The 15,855-nt window shown below is 55.4% G+C and overlaps 1 protein-coding gene across 1 annotated transcript; it reads left to right on the forward strand.

Annotated features, from left to right (window-relative positions):
- The first annotated feature begins 4,742 nt into the window (after positions 1-4,742).
- On the forward strand, positions 4,743-11,446 carry LOC121480013 (keratin, type II cuticular Hb6). Its single transcript, XM_041736240.1, has 9 exons — positions 4,743-5,111; positions 5,818-6,026; positions 6,771-6,831; positions 7,541-7,636; positions 7,842-8,006; positions 8,196-8,321; positions 8,558-8,778; positions 10,604-10,635; positions 10,761-11,446. The coding sequence occupies exons 1-9, from the start codon at positions 4,743-4,745 to the stop codon at positions 10,937-10,939; spliced, it is 1,458 nt and encodes a 485-aa protein (XP_041592174.1). The 3' UTR covers positions 10,940-11,446.
- The last annotated feature ends 4,409 nt before the right edge of the window (positions 11,447-15,855 follow it).

Below are 15,855 nucleotides of genomic sequence, written 5' to 3' on the forward strand. Positions count from 1 at the left end.
AAGGAGACATTCCTGGCAGGGGCCTGAAGGAGGGGGCATGAAATGAGTAGATGTGTCCTTGACCCAAGTGAAGTCCTTGACCTGAATGATGTTGGGAATGATAGGGAAAGCCAGGCAACAAGGGCAAGAATCCCGAAGGCCATGGGGCGAAGTAGAGACTGAGGGTGGGATTGAGGAAGGAAAGAGAGAAGTGGAGGGGAGGTAGATTTCTAGGGAAAAGAAGAGAGAAGATGCTTGGTCTTAGACTGTTACTCTCCAGAGCCCCTTGGAAGGACAAACAGGGGGAGGGGTGAAGAGAATGGGAAGGAGGGGTGGTTGGGGGAGATGGAGGGAAGAGGAGGGGAGTGGAGGACAATAGAGGAAAAATGAGAAGACCTGCGGGAGACTGGTGAAGGGACACTCCAGAGGTGGAAAAGCAGGGGAGGAGGCGGTTAATGAAGGAAGGAGTGCAGCACCGAGGGCAAGGTATGGGCATAGCTGAAGAGGTGGGCAATCTTGGCTTCAGCTTCATAGCAATGAACCCTCCCAGGGTAGTGACATGGACTGGAGGAGGTGCATGGGAGATGGACCTCCCCAAGGGCAGAGCTTCTGAGTCAGCCTTCATCACTCCCAGCTCCCCAGGCTCCCCACAAGGGCCTTTAGCCCCTCCCTTCCTCTGGTGAATTCTTATGGATAATTGGCCACTGGTCTTGGCTGAGGAGGCAGGACTCTGACTTGGGTCTCTCCGCTCCTGAATCCTGCCTGCTGGATGGCCTAGGGTCACGTCCCTTATCAACAGCCTGAGTGTTATGTAAATAGCCACTCCTTCACCCCTCAATTCCCCTCACTGAAACCTAGCCTGCATCTGCTTTCTGTGAACTTTCTAGAAAAGTATGAGCTGCAAGGTTATCCCCCTGGGCTGCCTGCAAGCCTGGTGTGCAGGTGTTTTGGTATCCTCCAGATGCAGAGCGCACAGGTTGCCTCCTACCGTGTGGCTTTGGAGCAGAATCCCAGAGATGGTACTCCCTGCTTCTGCGGACTCTGCCTCAACGGGCTCTCCACTGTCACAGAATCTCATAGTCCTGGCCTCTCCTCCGAGGGTGCCCAGGTCTCCCTACTGTCCACTCTCTGAAATACCTCCATGCACACCTTTTCACCAATGCTGCCTCACCTGCTTCCTCACTGATGTTTGTTCTCACCCTTTCCAGGGGGACTTTCTTACCTTTCCCATCAGATTAGCTGCAGTCTACATTGCCCCACTATGGGCACTGTCAGTAGGCACTGCATCCCTGAGCATCTGATGATATATCTGAAAAGCTGCATTCTTCAGACTTCTGGCCTTTCTCATGAATGTGGGTCTGTCTTCCCTGTCAGACTGGGAATTCCAGAATCCACGTCTCCTTCCTTCTCTTACTGCCTTCTTGCCTTTTTGCAAAACTCAGACAGGCTTCAGCCTACGGCAGGCACATAGCCATCACAGAATTTAACTGGATTCTCCAACAAGAGAATCTCATCTAATCCACCATACATTTGGGATGGTGCCTTATAACATTCTTCATAGGAGAAGGGTGGACTGAAGAGAGACTTGAACAAGAGCTTCCTAATGTTATAACCACCAGATTTGTCCCTTCTCTCGAGGTATCCCTTGAACCAAGATCCACTTAGGCTTGAAAAAAAAGAGGGGATCCCTGGGTGGCGCAGCGGTTTGGCGCCTGCCTTTGGCCCAGGGTGCGATCCTGGAGACCCGGGATCGAATCCCACGTCGGGCTCCCGGTGCATGGAGCCTGCTTCTCCCTCTGCCTGTGTCTCTGCCTCTCTCTCTCTCTGTGACTATCATAAATAAATAAATTAAAAAAATGTAAAAAAAAGGGGGTTGTAACCTCAGGATCTGAAGGTTTCTTTGTTCATTCACCCTGTTTCCACAAACATGGTGGCCATTCCAGAAAAAAGAATTTTTCTCTTTTATACAAAGCTTCCGTAAATGGGAGACATAATGCAAGTTCCTTTAGGAAACCATGACTACCTACTCTCCCTATGGGAAGTTTTCCTCAACTCCAACTTGCATCGGTCCAGCTGTAGTGAATATCGGATTCACTCGCTGTCTTTGGAATTCCATTGTACCTGGATGGATGGCATATTTCCCACCTCCAACTTCATGGTATCCTTGGGCTACTGATCAATTGGGGGGTTTCAGGATCAGGCAAATATCGAGAAAAGTGAGTATTCATTGATTTATGGCTGAGGATTTCTGGTGGTCTGTTAAAACCAAAAAAGAAACACACATCTATGAATTATTAACAGATAACAGGCTTTTTGGACTGTCCAAGCTTCTCTTATCATCCTGTACAAGACTGATGACATTTTCCCTTTGCCTAAGAGGTGAGATTTTCATTGGGCCTTTCCTGGGGGCAGCAGGGCTAGATTGGGGATTGAAGGAGGGGCCTTTGATTTTGGGTTCTTTTCCCTGTTCCTTGTATTGACCTCCTGGTAGAACAATAGTAGATAACATTTACTGAGCACTTGCTATGTGCCAGGTGCTGTGTTGTCCGTGTGTTATTTAATTTGATCCTTTTACTAGTCCTCTAAGATAGACACCATCAGTGGGAATTTTACACAGGTGGTTTAGGGATGCAGGTAGGTATATATATTTCATTAAACCTCCTGATATATCTACAGCAGCACTAGCAGCAATAACAACTACTAATATGATTATATAATTAGAGTGTGTCAGGCTCTATTGTAAGTGCTTTACGTGTATTAATTCTTTTAATCCTTACAACAACTTTATGAGGTGGATACTATTATCCCCATTTTATAAGTCATGACATGAGGTATAGAGAGGTTAAGTAATTACCTGAGATTACATAGCTAGAAAGTGGCAGAGCTGGACTTTGAAACTAGGCAGTTTGGAATCTGTGTCTGTGTTCTTAACTGACATGCCATGCATTTAAACTTTTTAATTTTTAATAATATTAAAAGAAATAATTTTGTGTAGTGACAAAGTACACACATACACACACACCACATACGATTGAAACAAAAGAAAACGAAATGTTATTTTTACTACCTATGATGCACTCTGATATTTTCTACTCTATTTTACTTAATTTTAAAAAATATTTTATGTATTCATGAGAGACACAGAAAGAGGCAAAGACACAGGCAGAGGGAGAAGCGGACTCCCTGCAAGAGCCTGATGCGGGACTCGATGGGATCATGACCTGAGCCAAAGGCCGATGCTCAACCGCTGAGCCACCCGCCACCCAGGTGCCCTTCTATTAGTAGACTACATTGTGAACTCTGAAAAAATACCACCCCAGAAACTTCTGCTCCTTAATGATTGTAATAAAGCACATCTGCACTGTGTTCTGGAGTTTACTGAGCATGTGGACATCTCTGTAATTTTTCCCAGGCGGCTTTGGGAGGAAAGATTTAATGTACTTCCCAGAGGAATGAAGTACCTTGCCCTGAGATCACACGGAGCTATTCATGGCAGAGCCTTGGTTCCCATCCAGCCCGTTTGGATTCAAGGCCCACTCTATACACACTGCAGGTGGCATACACCAATGTGGATCTGTTTTGACATGTGCCAAGTTTACTGACAAACTACCGTAAAGGGAAGGGGGTTACAGCGTTGGTGTAGCATAAGCAGCAGCACAGAGCTGAGGCAGGGAGGGGGTGGTGGGAGGTGGCTGGATGCCCTCCTCATGGTTCTATCTGGATTGATTCTATTATATTCTCAGCAAAATGCTACACGTAGCAATAGCATCCAACCCAGGCTTTCTGGGCCCTGGAGGAAAATGGAAGTTTGGGGTGAAATCCAGAATGCTATCTTTTCTTGGGGTCTTGCTGGAAATACTTGGGCTTTCCTGAAGCCAGTGATCCACTGTGTGCCCGCTTAGGCCTCATGGAAGAGTCTGAGGAAGGGATGCTTCTTCTCGGCATAGGCTGGCCAAGACGGCCTAATAATTTGGCCTTGGGACTGGTCTGCGTGCACATCGTTGTAGGCAACAGTGCACGTGAGCTTGTGTGTGTGTGTGTGTGAGAGATTACGGGTGGGGAGGCCAGTATGTGAATGCATTTGTGTGTGTGTGTGTATGTGTGTGTGACAGAGAGAGAGTGAGAGAGAGAAAGGGAGAGAGTTATAGAGACAGAATATGTTGATAGGTGTAGGTGAGGGTTTCGGGGACAGGCGGGGGGGGCGTGTTGGGGCTTTGGCAGAACAGAAATGAGCAAACCGCGTGAGGGACCACCAAACGCACCCCAAATTTCACGTCATCTTCTGTTGATCTCTATCCTCCCAGGGTCCCAAGGCCGTTCGATCAGCACCACGGACAGCAGCACCGACTGTTTCCAAAGGGGCGGATGGGGGCTGTAGCACCGCCTCTCTCCTCCCTCCCTTCTAATCTGAGTCATTGCCACCCCTCCTCCCACCCCTGAGTTCTGCCAAATGTGTCTGGGGAGTGCAAGGGGAACCTGCGGGGGACGTGAGCTGGCCTTTTGAAGATAAACATTGTACAGTTTAGGGTAAAAGGCCATAAACATCTGGCCACATCTGGCCCCCAATTAAACACATTAAGGGAGGAGCCAAAAGAGCTAAACAACCCAAGCCAATAAAGACACCTAATTGCTCCTAACCCATGGAAGCATTTGGCTCCCCGCATATATAAAAGGCGCAAAGATGTCCAAGACACACACTTCAGCCACTGTGCCCTCCGTAGTACGTCTCCCTCCTCAAGCCTCCCTTGTCCCCTAGAAGCATCATGACTTGTGGATCTTACTGTGGCGGTTCAGCCTTCAGCTGCGCCTCTGCCTGCGGGCCCCGGCCTGGCCGCTGCTGCATCACGGCCGCCCCCTACCGCGGCGTCTCCTGCTACCGCGGCCTCACCGGGGGCTTCGGCAGCCGCAGCGTCTGCGGGGCCTTCCGCGCCGGCTCCTGCGGCCGCAGCTTCGGCTACCGCTCGGGCGGCGTGTGCGGGCCCAGCCCGCCCTGCATCACCACCGTGTCGGTCAACGAGAGCCTCCTGACGCCCCTCAACCTGGAGATCGACCCCAACGCGCAGTGCGTCAAGCACGAGGAGAAGGAGCAGATCAAGTGCCTCAACAGCAGGTTCGCCGCCTTCATCGACAAGGTGGGTGTCCCTGGTCACCCTTCCCGGGCCTTCAGTTCCTGCGGGGTCAGGGGCAGGACAGGGAGGACCCGGGGCAGCTCCCAGTCTGATGGACCAGACGGACACAGCTCAGGGCCCGGATGCACCAAAGACGTGACTAAGGGGCACAGGCTCCCGGTGGGATGATGTGGCTCGCACGTGCACCTCTGTCCAGGCAGGCAGGTCCCCACACAGAGACGGGGATGGGCTCGGAGCCCTCATGCCAGAGGCACAGGGCGGTCCGTGCACGTAGATGCAAAAACCAACAGAAGAATAGGAGGAGGACCACAGGGGCACCCTAAGGGTGGGTGTCCCCGACCCCACCCTTCCTCTGCCCCACCCATGCTCAGGACCCAGGCTGGGCACTGACGTGGGGGAAGGAGGGAGGCAGAGGCAAATGGGAGACCCTGGCTGGTTCCGGACCACGTGGCCCCTGCACTCACCGGGTCTGCCTGTGTCAGTTTACCTGGGAGCAGGGACTGGCCTTGCCAGCCCTGGCTCCCGGCCCTAAATTGGAAAATGCAGACACGGATGGATGACAGTCAGGAGCTCTGGAGGTCACCTTGTGTCCCGCTGCCCAGCTCTGCCCGATCCCTGCTGGGAGTTCACCCTAAAGCAATGGCCACCAGCCCAAAGTGGCCTTGGGGCACCAGGAGCCACCTGACGCCCTCCTCCCGCCCCGACGCAGGTGCGCTTCCTGGAGCAGCAGAACAAGCTGCTGGAGACCAAGTGGCAGTTCTACCAGAACCGCAAGTGCTGTGAGAGCAACCTGGAGCCCCTGTTCGAGGGCTACATCGAGACGCTGAGGCGGGAGGCCGAGTGCGTGGAGGCCGACAGCGGGAGGCTGGCCTCCGAGCTCAACCACGTCCAGGAGGTGCTGGAGGGCTACAAGAAGAAGTGAGTGCGGCCGGCAGGGACGCTGGGCACAGGAAACCACGTGGCATAGAGCCCGCTGGGCTGGACTGGGCAAGAGTGTCCCAGGGGGCGAGTGGCTGTGCAGGCCAGGGGCAGCATGCGGCAGGGTCCTCTCGTCTGGGCCACGGCTGCCAGACGCCTGCCGAGCACCCGGATGCCCCGGCAGACATCTGTCTCCTGCTTGGGCCTTCTGCCTCTGGGAGGCTGTTCCCTGGGCCCGGGGGGAGGCCAGAGGGGGCTTCTGCAGGCCTGAGCTCCCTGCACCTGAGCCTCTGGTCCCTCGGGGCTGACAGGTCCCGGGGTCCTGGGTGTCCTGCTGCTGAGGGCACTGAGGGCTGACGGTCGGCGGGTGGCCCAGGCTCAGACCCTGAGCCAGGATGGACGCCCGGGTTGGGGGGGGCTGGGCCTCAGTACCCCAGAGGTGCTGCTGTCCCCCCCTAGCTCAGAGCTGGGCGCCCAGGTCTTGTTTGCCTCCCGAGGGGCAGCTCTGAGAAGTGGGCTCTGAGGTCCCGGGACGTAGGCGCTCTGGACCCGACCCCTCGATTGAAAGTGGGGAGGGAACCCCCGACACGTTCCACATCCAAGCAGCAAGAAAGGGTCCAGCGGATCTGCCGGGGGCCAGCCGCTGGGAGGTCCCTAATGCTGCCCCTGCCCTGATAGGGGGTGGAGGCGGCCCTGGGAGCCCCGCCCTTCCCTGACCTCCCTGTCTGCCCTCTTCTGCCTCAGGTATGAGGAGGAAGTTGCCCTGAGAGCAACAGCTGAGAATGAATTTGTGGCTCTGAAGAAGGTGAGTAAGGAGGCGTGCGGAAGCACAGACCCCCGGGACCTCAGAATGACGGCCGGGCCCCAGAGGGTCTGGACCTCGTGTGGGTACCTGGCCTGGCCAAGTCGGGATGGCAGATCTCAGAGATCGGGGCACGAAAGGCTCATTCAGGTCGCTGATGCAGGGCGACCACCTTGGGATGCCCACGTGCACCGCGCCCTGGGGCAGGGCCCGGCTGGGCTGACCTCTGCCGTCCTGCCCCGCTTCAGAAGCTGTGGCCTCGGCTGGGGTCCCCTGGGGGCAGAGCAGTGCGGTGTCTGTGTCGAGGGACAGTGTCCTGTGTAGCGTTGTGGGAAGAGTGGCCCAAGGGAGGGAAGCAGCCGCGGGGTGTGGGGGACGGTGGAGCAGAACCAGGAGGGGCCGGGTGCAGGCTTGGAGGACTGCGGGGGCCTGGCAGGACCCAGGTGGCCGAGCTTGTTGGAATAGGGAGGGTCAGGAGGAGAGCTGGGAGCGTAAGAGGGGCGAGAGGCTGGTGGCCCGTCTCCAGGCACAAGGGGCTCGTCGTCAGAGGGGCAGGAGGCGGTGAAGCCCACGGTGGGCAGGCCAGAGGGCATGGAGCTGCGCTGGCAACCGGGACCCTGGGAATCCTTTGCCCTGGCCTCCTCGGATGGCAGGGAGTTGGGGGCGATGCCACTGTGGGTGCTCGGTGCTCAGTGACACCCCACGTTTCCAGGATGTGGACTGCGCCTACCTCCGCAAGTCAGACCTGGAGGCCAACGCCGAGGCCCTGACCGAGGAGATCGACTTCCTGCGGCGCCTGTATGAGGAGGTGAGGGGCCGTGGTCCAGGCAGAGAACTGGCAGCCAGCCTGGAAGAGGGGGCCCTGGCCTGGGACTGGTTGGCCTGGGATCGGGCTGAGGCCTGCAGTCCATGGGGCTATAGTGGGAGCAGGTGCCGGAGACCAGGGAGGGTTGGGTCCACATGTGCTGGGAGAGGCTGGGGTGCAAACAAGATCTTCCATCCTCCCCCCGCAGGAGATCCGCGTCCTCCACGCCCACATCTCAGACACCTCGGTCATCGTCAAGATGGACAACAGCCGGGACCTGAACATGGACTGCATCGTGGCCGAGATCAAGGCCCAGTACGACGACATCGTCAGCCGCAGCCGGGCTGAGGCCGAGTCCTGGTACCGCAGCAAGGTCGGGGCCCAGCCTCCCCCTGCCAGAGCCCCAGAAGGAGGGATGCTGAAAGGGCTTTGGGTTTTGTGCAGGTGGGATGGACGAGGGAAGGGCAGGCAGCCCTCGGGTTGGGGTGGCAGTTGTGCAAGGTGTGGGGCTCAGCGGGATGACCCGTCCTGAGCCTCAGGAGCCCCTGTGCCCCCCTCCCAGTGTGAGGAGATGAAGGCCACGGTGATCCGGCACGGGGAGACCCTGCGCCGCACCAAGGAGGAGATCAACGAGCTCAACCGCATGATCCAGAGGCTGACGGCCGAGGTCGAGAACGCCAAGTGCCAGGTAGGGCTCACCTTGAGCGTCCCCAGGGCCGCCCAGGCAGTGTGTGCCCCAGGGACCACCCCACTCACGCCCCAGCCCATGTGCCTGGCTAGAGGCCCTGGTTGTGGCTCTTGAGGGGACCGGGCTGATAAAGGGGTGAGGCCTTTTCCTGGAGGGAGGGGGTATAGGTGGGAGCGACCAGACACATCCAGGAAATGAGACCCTGGACCATAGCACCCTGTTGTCTGCGCCCCCAGAACACCAAGCTGGAGGCCGCCGTGACGCAGGCGGAGAAGCAGGGCGAGGCGGCCCTCACCGACGCCCGCTGCAAGCTGGCCGAGCTGGAGGCCGCCCTGCAGAAGGCCAAGCAGGACATGGCCTGCCTGGTCAAGGAGTACCAGGAGGTGATGAACTCCAAGCTGGGCCTGGACATCGAGATCGCCACGTACAGGCGGCTGCTGGAGGGCGAGGAGCAGAGGTGGGTCCCGTAGCCTATTTGTCTCCCAGCCTAGCCTGGGTTCCCAGCGTGCCACGTGTCTGCTGGCATCCCTGGACTCCCATTTCCAAATCTCCCCATCCTGCATCTTTACAGGTAATGAGTAAGTCCTTTTGGTGTGTTTCTGGCCCCCTTTGTCTCGGTCATGCCCCCAAGTGCTACAATGGGTTTGGTACCTTTTGCAAATATACTCCCGAGAGCCCGGAGTCAGGTCACAGTAATTGTTCCTGAGAACTCTCCAAGCCTGGCCTTGTAGCCACCTTCCCTGTGCGAGTGCTTTTCCCTTCCCACCTCTTATTGCACATCACCGAGGTTCTAGGTATCTTCTCAAGCCTGGCCCTGGACCAGCCCAGGCAGTTGGTAATTATCCCGTAATGACTGCCTCCCGTGGGGATTTTGTCCACTGACAGTCATATATTGCACTGCGGTGGGTACCCCTACGTGGTATTGCATTGCAGCAGGAAGGAACGAGGGGGGACAGATCGCAGGACCTTGTCCCTGGAGGCATCTATGTCCTGTTCTGGCATTTTTGCTTATTGCTGGCTTCGGACATGGCAGGAAGACCCATTCATCGGTCAGCCTTCCTACGGCTGGAGGGCAGCTGGTCAAGTCCCAGGAGGACAACACTCCCAGAATGTTGGGCTGGGTTGGTCGGGCGCTCACTCCCGGGGCCAGGCCCCTCCTCTGAAGCACAGGAGAGTGCAGGGTGAGATGCAGAGGGAGCACCTGCGAGCATGCTGTGTGCTGGGGAGATGGGGACCCTGGAATCAAAGTGCTCACCCGGTGAGACTTGCAGCAGCCTCAAGCAATTGCTTTGGAGGACTCCGAGGCCCCGTGGCTCACTGCGCTCGGGGAGTTTCGTTAGTGGAGGATGCCAGGACGAAGCATTTTTCAAGACTGAGTCTGGACGTTCAAGAGACGCCTGGAGATAGCCCTGGAGCCCGAGTGGCCCACCCATCCCTGCACCGCGTAGGGCTCCTGGGGTGAACTCAGCAGCTTCGGCGTGGGTTCCCTCTGCACCCTGGGCGTGGGATGAGTAAGCTGTGGGCTGTGGATTCTCCTCGTGTCTGAAGCTGATGTTGTCAACCCTCCGCCACGGAACTATCAGAGGGTCACCCGTGTGTCCCCCCTAAGGAGATGCCTTGTGTGTGGGAAGGAAGGGAGGGGCTGCGTGGAATTATAGCCCCGCCCCATCTCTGGTTATTCCCTCTCTCTGGGCCTCAGTTTCTCCATCTGTCAAATGAGGGTGCTTGTAGAGACAGTCTCCGAGCCTGTTCCGAATGGGTTCTAGAATCCCATTCCGTCCCGCAACAGTTCCTTACGGAGCCAAACGTGGGTTTTGGCACTGCCCGCTGTGCAGCGGGGGAAAGTCAAGACAAAAACGAACATCTGGCCTCTTGAAGCTCAGGTTCTAGTGAGGCCAAGCAGACGGCATTCAGGACGTCGGATGTGCGGCGCCTGCGACGTGTCCACAGGTGGAGCAGAACCAACAAAAATAGCAGCAGTGCACACGTCCGCACTCGGCACCCGCGTGGGTCACTGATTCCACCGTCACAGGGGATCTAGGAGATGGTCCCGCAAGGAGGGAGGCCGAGCCAGGCAGGGCGCATCCTAGGTTGCAGGGCCGAGGGCTGCCCGGAGGCGGGGGCGCTCTGTCTCAGAGCCCGCAGGCCGTGGTGGCTGGGCCACCCCGGCTTCCCCGCAGCGAGCGCCCAGGAGGAGACAGGGGCATCCCCCTCACCTGGGCCGCGGGGCCGGGCGGCTGGCCCCCCGACACTGACCTCTCTCTCTTCTCCTTCCCCAACAGGCTGTGTGAGGGTGTCGGCGCCGTCAACGTGTGTAAGTAGCCGAGCTCCCCTTTCTTGGGGGGGAGGGCCCACATCTGCGGGGAGGGACTCGGGACCCCCCCCCCAACCCGAGCCTCCTGCTGCTGCGGTGCCTGACGCCTTCCGTCCCCCATCCAGGCGTCAGCAGCTCCCGCGGTGGCGTCGTCTGTGGCGATCTCTGCGCCTCCGGTGCTGCCCCTGCTGTCACCAGCAGAGTCTGCAGTGCCCCGTGCAGCGGCAACCTGGTGGTGGGCACCAGCGCCTGCACCCCCTGCCCCGGGGCCAGCGCCTGCAGCGTGGCCTGTAAGAAGTGCTAGGGCCGCCGGCGCATCCCTGTCACCCGCCGCCCCAGGACCCCCGCGGCCGTGCCCGCCAGCTGCTGGCCCTCCGAGAGCCGGGGGCCAGAGGTGTGCACTCGTGCCCGCCCCACCTGCTCCTCGGGGCCCCCCTCTCCGTAGCCTTTCCTAGTGGTGGATTTGTTGTCTTGAGGATTCAACCTTTCTTCTGCCTTTCTGCTTCTCCGCTGGATTCATGGGTCCTGCCTGAGCCCTTCACCCCAGCTTGCAGGGCCCGGGGGGCGGGGCCCTGAATCCCCCCATCTACACTTCCTGGGAACCCGCCAGGGTGCTCGTGCCTGTGGACCGGAGGTGGGGAACGCCGATGGTGGTTTTCCTGAAACCCTGTGAGGGATGTGACCCGTGGGAGGGAAGAGCATCTCCTTCCAGGGCTGCCTGCAGAGGCTTCTACAAAGCCAGTGACCCAACTGCCTGTCTGTCTCTTTGCCTTTGCTTCACTCTGTGTTTCCAATAAACTAATTGTAGCTTATCAAACCTGGTGCCTCAGAGTCTTGAAAGTGCCAGGGCCGCCCTATGATAGGAGCTCCCGGCCAGGGATTTCCTCAGGACCCCTCCATCCACTTACCTGCTAGCACTGCTGTCCCTCTGGCCTTGAGCCACCTAAGCTTTGGGAAAACGGGAGAACAGCATGGACGCGCGGCATCCAGTGTGATCGTGGATTTCTCTAGACCAAGGTGTCTCAGCTTCAGCAGTACTGGCATTTGGGGCTGGGGCAGTCTTTTTTGGGAGTCTGTCCTGTGCGTTGTAGGATGCTTGGCAGCATCACTGGCGTGTGCCCACTGGACGCCCGGGCCATGCCTCTCCCCTCGCCCCCACCAATTGTGACAACCAAAAATGTCTCTATTTTTTAAATTTTTCATTTTCTTTATTTTTATTTTTATTTTTTTTTCAAAAATGTCTCTAGAAATGATCAACCATGCCATAGGCATTCTCAACTGGGGTGATTTTGTTCCCCTCTCCCCGGGGGCATTCCTGGGCGGGAAGGAGCAGAGGAAAGGCGTGAAGATGACAATGGAAGGAAGGAGTGTGAGACAAGCCATGTGGGGGAGAGGAAGGGCATTGGGCTCAGAGGCAGGAGGAGGCTTCTAATTCAGAGTCCTGACCCTGCCACTTCCCAGACGTGGGGCTTAGGGCAAAGTCCTTCTATGGTCTGAGCTTCAGTTTCTTTGGCTATACAGTGAAGGCGATTGGATAATATTCCTAAGGTCCCTTCTGGCTTCCAAAGTGAGATTATGTATTTAAAAGGATGTTGTTAAGGGCTCAGCGGTTCAGCGCCGCCTTCAGCCCAGGGCGTGATCCTGGAGTCCCGGGATCGAGTCCCACATTGGGCTCCCTGCATGGGGCCTGCTTCTCCCTCTGTGTCTGCCTCTCTTTCTCTTTCTCTCTCATGAATAAATAAATAAAATCTTAAAAAAAAAAGGATGTTGTTAGTACAGACCTATGTTTGAATGTTGGTTCAGCCATTTACTTCCTCCGTAATGGGGCAAATCACTGACCTCATTCTCCTGTAGCTTTTTCATCTGTAAATGGAATAATGACACCTGCTGGGCTGTAGTCAGATATTTGTTGCTTGTGACAAAGCCCTCCGAAGAAATTTAGAGGCTTAACACAATACGGGCATCCTCTGCGTTTTGAAAGTCTGTGTTACACGGTTTCCCTTTTACAAAGGACATAGACAGTAGTACCTGTTTTCACTGATTGAAAGGAAAAAAAAAGGTGAAAAGCAAATATAGCATTCAGCACGTGTTTTACAGCTGGCTGTTACAGGGGCGGCCCACAACCCAGCAGCAAGAGGGGGGCCCCCTAAGCCCCCACCCCGGGAACTACACGCAGCATCTCCTGTTAGCATCAGGCTGTTAGAGCTTTGAACCACGGCTGAGAGCATCTGGGCTTTATCTCCGTTTATTTTGCACACTCTTTGCAAGATGTACCCTAAGGTAGCAGAAAAGCCTAAGAGGGGCTTTTTTTTTTTTTTGAGTCTGGGATGCTTATAAATTTTTTTCCATATAAATTAGTGGTAAACACTTCTTCACTTAATGTCACATCAGCTTCTGAAATGTTTCCTAGGAATGCTCTGTGTTCGGATAGCGGGAGACCACGTTTCCCCATTGCTCATGATTGTGGGCTTGCTGGGAAGTTCCTCTCCTTTCTGTGCTGCTGTGTGGGGTGTAGGATGTCTGTGAGGTCCAAAGCAGTCTCCTCGCACATGGCTGGGAGCCCAGCGAGAGGTATTGAGCTGAGTTCTGGAGAAGTGTGGTGCTGCAGGAATCTGCCAAGAGGAGGACACTGGAACCTGGAAGGAAACCCCGTTCCTCCTGCACCGTCTTTCCAGCACCCTCTACTGACAAAGCCCAATGTCGTGTCAGCTGATGAAAAACACTTAAAAGGCCCATCTAAACGTCCACAGAGCGGGCAATGATGGCTATGAATCGGGAGCTGAGAGACCATAAATTGATGATTGGCTTACAGGGACTTGGTTCTCTTCTGTATGAACCTCTGTCATGTGGCTCCTTGGGCTTCCTCGCAGGAAGGGTTCCTAGAAGAATGAAGCAAGGAATTACCAGTCCCCTACAGGCCTGACCTCAGAAGGTCACTTCCACCATGTTCTATTGGCCAAACCTGTCACAGGTTTGATTCAAGGGAAGGGGAATCGGGCTCCATCTCTTGACGGCTTCTTGTGCAGGGAGGAAAGAATGGTTGGTCCCGCGGCGCACCTGCTGGCCACAACCATTCATGTCTCCCCTGCAAAGAACGTGTGTGCTCGCCCCTCCCAAATCCCGCAAAGTTTCATCGTGTTGTGGCATCAACTTGAGGTTCAGGATCTCACTATTTGGATCAGATCCGAGTATGCACAAGGCTCTTGGGACGTGGTTCCCTTGTAGCAGCTCCCCGCCGTGGTTTACCTCAGTCTGAAGGCCTGTGTTTTTATGGCCACCACCCACCTGTCACGTATGGCGAGAGAGGGATAGCATCGCCACATTAGTCACTCCCGTCAGAGGGAGGAAAAGCTGGGGGCACTTAGAAGTCGCGGGTCCAAAGCAATTCCGAGTAGGGTCAGGCAGGCACTGCTAACCCCTCCCTTTGCAGGGGCAGGGAGCGTGTTTCATCGGTGCCTACTTTTGTTCCCTAGAAGTGGTCGCCCTCTGTTCTTGGCTCTATCCTTTGGAATCTTGGTTCCCTTTTCTGAATTGTTCTTCCTTTTCCATGATAAGTGGGCCATGTTTCCTTAGCCTGCTTCCTGTCTGTGGGAGGGCAGGTGCCCAGAGGCTCATTTCCATTTTGAACCATTTCTGTTCCTTCTAGTGAGAACTGCTAAAATTCTTTATAAAAATGTTGTTTCTGGTGTATCAAATGATAGCAGACTTCCTTAGACAGAGAGCTATCCCCATAAATGTTTTTGAGATAGGGTCCTCTCACCCTTGGGCTGTGAGTCCTAATGCTTGGGGACGACACCGAAGATTCTCGGAAGCCCTGCTGCTTAGGGGGAGGATCTGTAAAGGTGCCTTCAAGATTCTCAGAAAACTTTTGGTCGGCTGAGTGAGTCTAAGAGATTCTGAATTAAATCTTTCTGAGATCTCAGCGAAGGGTCTACCAGCTGCAGTCTTTGACTTTGACGTGAGGGCATGGTTTACTGGCAGTGCTTTGTGTGCGATCTTTGCTCTGAGGCCTGCTCGTTCTTTCTTTCTTTCTTTCTTTCTTTCTTTCTTTCTTTCTTTCTTTCTTTCTTTCTTTCTTTCTCTCTTTCTTTCATTCTCATCAGATTTTATTTATTTATTCACGAGAGACACGCAGAGAGAGGCAGAGACACAGGCAGAGGGAGAAGCAGGCTCCATGCAGGGAGCCCGACGTGGGACTCGATCCCAGGACCCCGGGATCATGGCCTGAGCCAAAGGCAGATGGTCAACCACTGAGCCCCCCAAATGTCCCTCTGAGGCCCTTTCTTACCCTGAGAACCGTTGGCCGACTGGAAAGACCGTCTCCATCTCCATTATTCTTCTGAATTGTGCTAAGCAGCTAATCATTTCCTTCTCTAGCCCATTAGTCTCCTCTTATATTTTATCGTAGGCGGCTAGGGGAAGCCAGCGGCATTCCCATCATTCTCCTGGAAACCTTAGCCAGGTCCACAAATCCATTCGATGTCCTTTTTTGTCTTCCTTGTCACCACAGTCCAGAATACTGCCAAACCCGTCACCACTACGTAACACGTGTCACCTTTTTTTTTTTTTAATTTCTTATTTATTTATGATAGTCACAGAGAGAGAGAGAGAGGCAGAGACACAGGCGGAGGGAGAAGCAGGCTCCATGCACCGGGAGCCTGATGTGGGATTCGATCCCGGGTCTCCAGGATCGCGCCCTGGGCCAAAGGCAGGCGCCAAACCGCTGCGCCACCCAGGGATCCCCACGTGTCACCTTTTACAGCATCTACTAACTTCCTCATTGTCCTTCCAGCAGCCTTCACCAATGGCCTCCTTAAGGACATCCAGAGTCAGCCTGGTGCCCGGTCCCCGAACCAGTTGTAACCAAACTCAAGTTCGTTTGCCCAACGTGCCGCAAAGCCGATCATTGAGACACAGAGCACGCAGCAAGGAAATGGTTTATTCGAGAGGCAGCCAGACAAGGAGACGGGATGGCAAGCCTCCAACCCTCCTCTCTGAAGGGGGAGAGGACACGTTTGTCTACAATCATAGGAGATGAGATTATATACATCTGCACGGAAAGGGCAGGGGAACCTATGACTAGTCAGGAAAACAGGTGGAGCACGTGCACTGAGCAAACGTAGATGGGACACACATGCCGTGCTCACCTTGGGGCGGGCACTTAATATCAGCAGGAGGCAAAATTTAGCTCCTGCCGTTAAGCGTTAAGTGGTTTTCTTA

This window comes from Vulpes lagopus, chromosome 21 (genome assembly GCF_018345385.1).
Source record: "Vulpes lagopus strain Blue_001 chromosome 21, ASM1834538v1, whole genome shotgun sequence".
In the NCBI taxonomy this organism is placed as follows: Eukaryota; Metazoa; Chordata; class Mammalia; order Carnivora; family Canidae; genus Vulpes; species Vulpes lagopus.

Coding starts and splice junctions, on each gene's coding strand:
- LOC121480013 (XM_041736240.1), top strand. CDS start 4,743: ATGACTTGTGGATCTTACTGTGGCGGTTCAGCCTTCAGCTGCGCCTCT. Junction 6,027..6,770: donor CTGGAGGGCTACAAGAAGAA/GTGAGTGCGGCC, acceptor CTTCTGCCTCAG/GTATGAGGAGGAAGTTGCCC. Junction 7,637..7,841: donor TGCGGCGCCTGTATGAGGAG/GTGAGGGGCCGT, acceptor CTCCCCCCGCAG/GAGATCCGCGTCCTCCACGC.